At 34.3% G+C, this 10,435-nt stretch overlaps 1 protein-coding gene across 2 annotated transcripts; it reads left to right on the top strand.

Annotated features, from left to right (window-relative positions):
• Positions 1–209: 209 nt before the first annotated feature.
• LOC132745465 (2',3'-cyclic-nucleotide 3'-phosphodiesterase-like) lies at positions 210–8,485 on the top strand. 2 transcript variants are annotated; one of them, XM_060734408.1, is made up of 6 exons: positions 210–345; positions 3,285–3,899; positions 4,333–4,538; positions 5,255–5,560; positions 6,640–6,773; positions 7,528–8,485. In XM_060734408.1, the coding sequence occupies exons 1-6, from the start codon at positions 343–345 to the stop codon at positions 8,154–8,156; spliced, it is 1,893 nt and encodes a 630-aa protein (XP_060590391.1). In that variant the 5' UTR covers positions 210–342; the 3' UTR covers positions 8,157–8,485. The 2 variants fall into 2 exon arrangements, with proteins under 2 accessions (XP_060590391.1, XP_060590390.1); XM_060734407.1 differs by lacking the exon at positions 210–345 and adding an exon at positions 947–1,102.
• Positions 8,486–10,435: the final 1,950 nt, after the last annotated feature.

Raw genomic sequence — 10,435 nt, 5'->3', positions numbered from 1 at the left:
ACGTCACTCCGTGGCTCTGTAAAAAGGCCGAACATTTTGAAAAATGAGCGGCGAGTTGCATGCTTTTACTAAATATACAGTATAGATCTGTATGTTTTTTTTATAATTTTTTTGTGGAAAATGAAAGGAATATTTATAAAGCATATACTAAATATTAAAATATGTTTCAAATGAAAAAATACTTCAGTTTACATGGTGTTTTGAGAGGTATGGGTGAGGGGGCGGTAGTGACCAATTAACGCGCCGATCACCTATGGTTGTACTGTGATCGACGGAAATGGCCAAGAAGATGCGATTGATAGAGCACGTGATTGCAGGAAATTACGTCATGCACATGGTGTCATGGTAATGTATGCGCGGATTGTTTAAAACAAAATAAAACAACAAAAACACTCTGCATAGATGTCTGCATGTTTCACTCAGAATATCAAAACTTGTCGAAAAATATAACAGTCAAAGACACGAACCTTTTCAAAAACATGTGTTTGTGGTAAAACTTAGTTTCAATTTTGTCACGTTACATTTTTTTAATGCAATACAGTAGAGCTATTATTGTCCAAATGTTGACTTTAATAAAAAAAATAAGACCCCTATAAAAATTATGCACAGTTCGTTAGTATTATGCATGTAGATTTTAAAGAAAGGTTACAGTACTGATTTTGACAAACATAATTTTTTGCATATTCCAATTTGGCACATCGTTGCGCACTTTAGCCTTATATTCCCGTTGCGCATATTAGTCTTACCATGTGAATCAGACGAATGAATTTGCTTAATATCGTTGTCGTATAATTATTAAAAACAATTTTTTTCCATATCATGGACCATGATAAATCAGTTTTGAGAATGAAATATTTGTACTTATTGTAAAATTTATATTGATTTCAAAATTTTAACATACACGTATGATTTAACTGAACATTGCTTAATAAAATACGTTAATATGATCGATGGCCCACAACGATATCTTTAGTATTCGTCAGTTCTACTTTCAGTTTCACATTTCACAACAACCTGTCAGTTTACTAAATTTTTGTAATCTATAGGGAAACCTCACACTCGATGGTCCATGATGTTCACTTTATTTTTTGGAATACATTTTGTAAGTGAAAACAAAACTGTCTGTCCATCAGAGTACTGTTAGTAACTTACTGTTAAGCTAAATAACCCTGTCCTATTGTTTTTGTTCTGTAATCCTGACAACCTATTGATTATTTACCTGTTGACTCTGGGACATAAGATAAAATCTTATGTCCCAGGTTGACTAGAAAACAATACAGGGACAAACTGAAAGTTATGGTGGCTTATTTGTAACACCAGCATGACAAACGCCAAAAAGCATGTTGTCGCACTGTTGTCGTTCTGTTGCTAACGAAGAACACTAAACGGAGCTGTTGTTGTCACAATGTCACATGTCGCTTGGCTCAAATCTAAGGATTGGCTATTTGTATTCTAGCATATATAAGCGATATCGCGACAACGCACCGTTCACTGTGCTTTGCTAGTGACAGATCAACAAAACGACAGTGTGACAACGTGTATGGCGTGCTTCGCTAGCAACAATACGAAAGGCAATAATGATATATGTTGTCGCTATGGACAATGCAACCCACAAAGTGCATCAAATCAGCAATGTTAGAAAGTATAAAAAAAAACCTTGTTCTTTTCTACAGTATCCCCAATGCTTTAGGGACCAGGTTCACAATTAACACATCCTATTAATATTCATTATATTTGACATGTGTAATTAATACAATTATCTTCAGATTCATCCACGGTTTTTTTTCCCCATGATTTTGGGAACATGACCCATACCCACGGCATTGGGAATTTCAGCGATGTTTTGTTAAAATCTGGGGAAAAATGCATCATCCATGACTTAAATTTTGCAGTGATTAAATGAATGCAAAGAATCACTGTCTAGCATGGCATCTTCAAACATTTAAGCATCGAAACAGTGAAGAAGCCCTTATTTTTTTAAGATTTTAGAAGTTGTTATTCAATATTTTTATTTTGTATTTTACAATGGGGAATTTTTTCCTGTGGATTGGGAAAATAATATACTATTTTCAATTGGGAATTTAACCGAATATCGGCTATAAAATAATCCAAAAAAAAAAATCCCTGTCATCAGTGCATTGTCATTTCTAGATTTATAGAATTCATTGAACAAAAGAATATGCTCGCTTAGGGCTTGCTCAATATATTTAACTCATATTCAGTATGGAACCTACATGTACACTCCTCTATTATTATTTCCCTTATATATGTTGATTGTTGACAGTAATCAGGTAGTGAAGTCAATGTGTTTCTTTTTTGTATCTTTTATTTTAATTTATTTTATTTTTGGGGGCTTCACTCAGGGTTTACTACCCCACCAGATCATATGGCAATGTTTAGCTTTACTGGTGGAGGAAGATCTCAGTAGGATCACTGATGTTCCATAAGCTGCAAATGTAGCTGGATTGCTTCCTCACATGCAAAAAAATCTTAAGTCCCTGGCAGGTTTTCAAACCCACAGTGTCGAGGGACAAGTGGTTTTGAAATCAACAACCTTTACCACTCAGCCACAGGCTCCCAACTTTTTGAAAGTTTCCTTACCTGCTTTACTTATTATTTTTGAAAGATTGTTTAGGTATTGTCCAAATGAGAATTATTGAGTTCAGGGTTGTCATTAATTCTTTTAAATTAAGAAAACACTCTTTGTTATGCATGATAAAGACAGAAATGACCGCCTCCAAGTTCAAAACAAACCTTCTGCAAAAAATGTTAATGACAACCCTGTGAGTTGTGAAATTAGCAAAATTTCATGACAACAGGGAGAAACTGTCAGTCATAAGGAACTTTTCCCACCATTAAGTAAAAAAGAAATTTACTAATTGGAATCTATGTGTTGACCAATTCTGATCAAAGAACGAAAAAGTCAGTGAATATACATGTTGAAAAAGTTTTGCTCTAAATGTTTTTAAGTGCCTTTAATATATAAGAATAAGATATTATTTTAGTTTTGTATTTCAAACCAAAAGCAACCATTGTGCTTAACATATTGACAAGAGGTTTTGGTATTACTGAAATATTTTAGAGCTTAAATGCAACTTAATAACAACGCATTTTTGCTTGCTGAATGATTGTTTTCTAACAATGAAAAATAAAAGTTCCTTTTTTTGTCTGGTCCTATATTTGTATTGTGTCGTGTGGCCTAGATTTATTGCTATATTAAAAATTTTCTGTCATGATTTAAGTCAATTAGATGTTCTCTCATATTCTGTATGATACATTTGCAGGCTATAAGAACATTGATAGATTGGGTCTTACGTGATGACAATCCTGATGACGAGATACAAAATGACCTTGACAAGGAATATGCTGACCTTCAAAATGACCTTGACAAGGAATATGCTGACCTTCAAAATGAGAAACATTTTCTCAGGGATGTAAAGGGTACGGAAGGTAAACAAGAGACACATATCTTTGTTGATAGAAATGCAGAAGTTGAAAAGCATCTATTCATAGCAAAAAATGAAAACCTAAAAGATGCGTGTCATATAGATGTAGAATCAAAATTTGACAAAAATAATTCAAGTAAAGGAGGGAAAGTTGTCCCAGTTGTTGAGGAGATATTTTCTAGTCAAAAAGCTGAAGTTGCTCAAACAAAAAACGGAGGGATGGCAGATTGTAGTAATGCTGATAAAGTTGTCCGAGTAAAAGCGGCCCGATTATCCGGGGGAGTAACTCCAGCGAAACGAGCAATTAAAAAACGACCTGATGAAGATCTCAGATATAGGAAACCGACAAAGCCTGAAAGAGAGGATACTGAAGTTAAGGAAGTGATTGTTCCAATGAAAGGCATGAAGTTGTCATCTGCTATTGCAGAACAGATTGTACAGAAATCGTTTGATGTAAGTTAATCTTTATCAGAGATTTTTTTCACCCTATTATAACAGATTCCTATAAAAAGGCCTCTTCCCAATGGAAATTTTCTTTAAAATCATGCAGTTTTCCTAAAATATCTGAACTTACACGCCATTTTACTTTTCAAATTAGCAATTTTAATTGATGTTTTTTCCCCAAATTCAATAGGCTAAGGTCTCTTCACAATTATGTGAGAAAAACCACTGTATATTTTTATTCACTCATGTAGCCATGTAACAGAGACAACAATAATTCACTCTGAGATCAGAGTTTTTTTATGATTTTAATTTTGGATTTTTTTCCTGTGGACTGGAAAAATAATTTACAATTTTCATTTGGGAATATGACTGGGAAAATCGGCTATAAAATAAGCCAAAAAAAAATCCCTGGCCGTTTAATATGTACATACTTTTATTTTAGGTAACAAAAGTGTATGGCTACCATCAGATGCCGTATCTTAGTGATGCAGCTACTGTCGACTTTATAAAACACTCACATACGATGTTTATTATGCGAGGCCTTCCTGGTAGTGGTAAATCAACATTAGTAAAGTGCCTACAGGAAGTTTATAAAGGCATAGTCTGCTCGGCTGATGACTTCTTTTATGACAATGATGGCACATACAAGTAAGTTGAAAATTGTATTTTGGGCAACAATACAAAAGAAGACAATATGGCAAACTTCCAGCTTTACTGGTGGAGGAAGATCTCAGTTGCCCCGCTGTGCATTATTTTAGGCACAAATAGGTGGGCCTGCCTTGCGCCAGAACCTGAGAGTCTCAGCCTCACTGAATAAGTAATGAATTGAAGTAGTCATGTATCCTGTGTAGAAACACCAACTTTCCGTAAGCTAACTGGATAGCTTCCTCACATGAAGGAATCAAAAGACCCAGACGGGATATGAAGCTGTGAGGGGCAAGTGGTTTGAAGTCGACTAAGAAATGATATACAATGTATAGTTGAATATAGAAATTAAAAGTTCAACAGCATTTTCCCTTTGTGACAAATAATAAGGACTTTGGGGAATATATGATAATTCAGAAAAAATCACCAAAGATTTGAGTGAGATTTTAATTAATGGGTGTAAGGGTATTATTTGAAATATGTGTGTGCAGGGCCTTCCCCAGTCTGATTTAGTGCTCCAGTGCCGGGGTGCTTGATTTTCTGCAATCAGATTAACAATTTGACAGGGCACTTGAATTTTACCTGCATGTTGATCTAAGCTTATTAATGCAACAGCATGTGCTTCACTGTCATATTGTGTCACCGCCACAGTGTGTTTCACAGTGTAAAATTTAAAGCATCCACAGTCCTACCCTAAACCTATTGTTGTATATTTTCAGTTTTGACGCTGGCAGGCTGTCTGAGGCGCACAAGTTTTGTCAAGATAAAGCGAGTTATCACTGTGATAAAGGCAAACCTGTAGTGATAATTGATAACACAAATATACAACGCTGGTCAATGTCTTTCTACGTGAAACTTGCACAGAACAGTTGTCACTATCATGTTGTCATCGTAGAACCCAGGACGCCATGGCGATACGACCCCGACGAGCTTGCTGCGAGAAATATACACAATGTAGACAGAGATTTGATATCAAAGAAATTGAAGAGTTTAACAGATAATGTGTACAGGCCACTGTACTATGGGTAGGTATTCATTATAGCTTATTTAATTTTTTCTTAATGAATTAAAGCTTTTAGGATTATTTGTAATTTCATGTAGTTTTGACTGTAAAATCAGGGTTTTTTCCCCGGGATTTTGGGAACATAACACATACCCATGGCATTGGGAATTTCAGTGATGTTTTGTTAAAAATTGGGTAAAAATTGCATGACTTAAATTTTGCAGTGATTAAATGAATGCAAAGAATCACTGTCTAGGATGGTATCTTCAGGCATTTAAGCACCATAACAGTGAAGAAGCCTTTATTTTCAAAGATTTTAGAATTTTAATTAATCAATATTTTTATTTTATAACTTTCAATTGGGAATTTTTTCTTTTGGATTGGGAAAATAATATACTATTTTCAATTTGGAATATGACCGAATATCTGCTATAAAATAAGCCAAAAAATATATATTTATGTATAAAAGAATTAACAAAATTGCTTTATACTGGATATCAGGATTTTTAGCCCATTCCAAACTAGGTAGCTTGCTGTCATCCATAGAATTAGTATATCTTAAATGGACTTGCCATTTTTCAGTCTGAATAAAACCATTGATCAGTTTTGAGGAAAATTTCAAGGTTAGTACTGACTGAATAGCCAATAGTGCAGACCATGATCAGATGGGATAGATATGCCGGCTGATCTTGGCCTGCACAGACATACCAATTAAATGGACTAAGGGGCCATTTCTTTTGTTATTTTCTTTTGTTTAATAGAGGGCCATGGCCCCTTATTCTATTGTTACGGAAATAATTTCCGTAACAATGAACTCTATTGTTCTGTTTACAGTTAAATGGCCCCCTACTTCTATTAAATGGCATAGTTTATGGTAAGGGGGTTAAAACCCTGTCTGGCAATCTTGATAATATTTTAAATATGTTAACATGGGGCCAAAGCCCCTTTTAAATATTTGGTCATTGTAGAGAAATAAGTAATTACTGATAAGTTATAAAGGAAAGCCAGTTAGGTTTATCAACCACTAGGATATATAACTAAAAAAGTTGTTTAAAAAAAAATCTACAACCGAAAAACAAATTATTTTTTTATATTTTACAGATGGTTTGTTTGCAAGACAGACTCCAGTTTGCTGGTGAAGAAATCTAGAGAAGTGTTAAAGCAGTGCCTTGATGAAATATTATGGCCCGATCTCGGTGCGGAGGATGTTTCCGACAGTTTTAGAGCTTTAGAAGGTATTGTACCCGTGTAGTTTTGTTTATTTACCATTGCTACTGATTCATGATTTTATGTGAGTTTTTGATATTTACACATGCCATGTGCATAATTATGTGTGTGTGTGCTGGTTCATTTAACCTTCATCATTGAGCAATTCTAGGGTAACAGTCACAGTTATATTTTATGATGTAGTCTTGACAAAGGTTTTAGATTTGTCTTAAATTTTTTTTGCTTGAGGAAAATACATTAATTATGAGCTACGAGAATTAAGAGAGGTTTGATTCTGACCCAATCTGAAATAATACTCATATAAACATACAGTAAACCAATTTGTGTATTATCCTAATAAAAGGTAAAAAAAAAGTAAGATTGATTAAAGAGTCTGTTTAATGTTTTAATTGATTTACTTATCCATGATTGGCTGATGATCGGCACAAGTGTATTTTTAGCTTGGCTATTTCAAGAATAGGGAGAATTATTGTATTAACCCAACATTGATGTTGCTGTCACACTTTGGTTAAGTTTTTGCATGCAAAAAGGTATCTCCAAAACTACAGAAGGAAATGGGTTGAAGTCCCGGTTGAAATGTCGCACATTTGTTCTGTGTGATTATCTAGCATGATGGACACAGGTCCCATAACTCTGAGTTAACATTTTAAACAAAGTTATGCACCTTTTCCTACTGTCAAGCACTGAAAATATTCAAGTGCACTGTCTTTTAAATTTGGATAGCTCGTTAATATCATTCTGATGGTTTAAATATTATTTCAGAAATTTTGAACAATGTGGTTATTTGTTACACGGATCCAGTCCCAATGCTTCACTGTACAGCTGCCTACCTAGCCAGGAGGTCGAAGGATGCCTACCACACTGAAGAATATGTGCTCGAATCTCTGGGTAAAGCATTTAGTCTGCGTATCTCGGGGTTCGTTTACAGCAAGCAAGCAATCAGCGCCAGGGTGGACATTGTAGAAAGCACTTGCAATACTTTAAAAGCTGGTTATTTGGCGGCTAAATCCCGAACTCTTGGTGCTGAAGGTAATGGAATAAATGACACAAATATTGTCGCTAAACTTTACATGAAGACAGAAGAAGAAAAGTTGCGTGACAAATACAGTGATGTCCATTTACATTCCCAAGACAGCGAGAAAAAACATTCCCTGTTCAACCATGGGTGCAGCGCTCATATAACTATATCCTATGCAAATGACGGCCAATCAAAATTAAGCGGTGAAAACTTACTGAACATCCTAGAGTTGGAATTCTACGGAAAAGTGAAGCAGAAAAGGTCAAAGGTCGGATTAGTATCTGCCTATGGAAATGATATGTTCCAAATACAGTTGAGTGAACCTATTGAAGTTAAAAGCTTATTCCAGGGATTTTATTCAAATAGAGGCTAAATACAACATTGAGTTATATATACAAACCAGAACTTTGCGTGTAGGGATCATAGCTGAAGTAACTTTGTTGTGTTTTTACAAAACAAATTTTACAATTTTTTTTTCTTCATGCCGTCCTTTTTTGTAACTGCATGATGACAATTATAGTGCTAGATTCGATTTTCTTGCAGAGAAAGTCCATTATTTTTGTTGTATTATCAAATAAGAATAAAATGTGTTATGCTTTGTACATGCAATAAACAACTAACTTTTGCTTTCTTTCAAGATTTATGTACATTTACTTCGATTTTTTTTTATTTTCTGTTTTAATGGGGCTACTACAGATTTTCATTATTTTGTACATGCAATAAACAACTAACTTTTGCTTTCTTTCAAGATTTATGTGCTTAAGATTTTATTTTTTCTGTTTTAATGGGGCTACTACAGATTCACATTATTGCTTTATATTTGGTGCTGTTTATAATTTTATGAAGTTTATAGAGACTGTATTTGTAAAAATCTTAGTTCAAATACTTTGTGTATATATTTAAACAGGCAGCTTGTGTTTTAAATTCAGTTATATATTTTTAATTAAAATTGATTTTTTATATCCGTGTGTTCAGGGATTTAATTTTAATCGAAGTTTGATAATTATATTTCTAGATGAAATTTTTTAGCCTTGTATATACCGTTTGATTTTTATATACCAGAAAAAATTTTGGTGTATGTTGTTATGCACCTGGTTGTCCATTTGTCCGTCTGCATTTTCTTGTTTGTTCTGTATCTTTTCAACAGATGAAGAATATTGCAACTGAAATGCTAACGTTAAACAATTATGAGATGATGTGCATAGTGCATACATGTGAACTCTCCCACTTTTAGCGGGAGACTCCCACTTTCTCCAGCCGTATTTTCAAAGATTTTTCTTAAAATAAGGGGTATTTTCACAAATTAAAGAAATCTCCCTATTTTTGATGTCAGAATTTCCTTCTTTGTTTATTGCAAATTCTAAAATCTCCCTCTTTTTGAAGAAGAATCTCCCACTTGATCATCAAAAAAAAGTTCACATGTATGATAGCGCTGGTTTGACTTTTCTCGGGTCAAAGTTAGTCACTATTTATGATTCTAAAATTTTGTGTCATTTCTGTATCTTAGAACCAATAGAATGAAATTAAAACTACATTGTACTTTTATAATGAAAAAATTGGCCTTGCCCAGGGTGTCACTTGCTTTATGCAGACAAATGTATAGGAAAACACACCTAACAGTAATCTTTTTGTGGAAAACTGCACAGCCGGCTCTTATGTATTTGGGAAGCAACATTGCGTAGAAGAGATACTACTAATAGAGATATTATATGAATCATGCACCTAGAGTCAGAAATGCTACCACCCTGTGGCAAATGTCTGCCCTTCAAAAAATTTAGGGGAGGCAAATGTTGGCCATTTCCAAAGATATGAGGGGGAAAATGTCTGCCGGGCAACTGTCTAGGGGGCGAACGTCTGTTTACCATTTAGTTTTATAAGGATAATTGAATAAAATGCAGTTGATTTATCTAACCAAATTTGATTTAGGTGTATATTGCCCTGCTTGGACAATAATCTTGTTAAGTTTATTAAATTTCAAGTATTTTGTGGAAGAATTAAACTCCCATGTTTTTTATTCTTTGTCCAACTGACACAGTATTATTTTATGTATTATAAAAGGTTTCAGTCATGCCTTTTGTTTTTTTTATTTGGAAAGTTTTTTGAATCTTTATGAAATAAAGGTGTTTTGTCAATCTTTATTTTGTTATTTGTTTAAAGACACATTGTGCCATGACTGACAGTTTAAATTTCAAAGACTTAACATTAATTGGATAGAACTGGAAAGAATATTTGAGCTGCGTCACTACAAAACAAACAATGGATTTGCGACCAGCATGGATCCACACCAGCCTGCCCATCTGCGCAGGCTGATCAGGATCCATGCTGTTCCCTTAAAGACCATATAACAAGTAAAGAAACTGATAGCGAACAGCATGGATCCTGATCAGACTGCGCGGATGCGCAGGCTGGTCTGGATCCATGCTGGTCGCAAACCCATTATGTTGGTTTTGTCGTGACGCGGCTCATTTCTTATTTTTTGAGAAAGGGCAAATACATATTTAATATTTAAATTATGGATTGAAAACATTAGAAGCTTATCAAAGGAAGTAAGCAACGCTGCATGTGAAATAATTTGTCATAAAGGCCTTTCATGTCTTTTGTGAAACTGACTGTCTATATACTTTTCGTATGGTGGCTGATTTGTGCCTTGTC

This window comes from Ruditapes philippinarum, unplaced genomic scaffold (assembly GCF_026571515.1).
Source record: "Ruditapes philippinarum isolate M1 unplaced genomic scaffold, ASM2657151v2 ctg228_1_1_1_1, whole genome shotgun sequence".
Lineage (NCBI taxonomy): Eukaryota > Metazoa > Mollusca > Bivalvia > Venerida > Veneridae > Ruditapes > Ruditapes philippinarum.
This window is presented reverse-complemented; position numbering and strand designations above follow the sequence as displayed.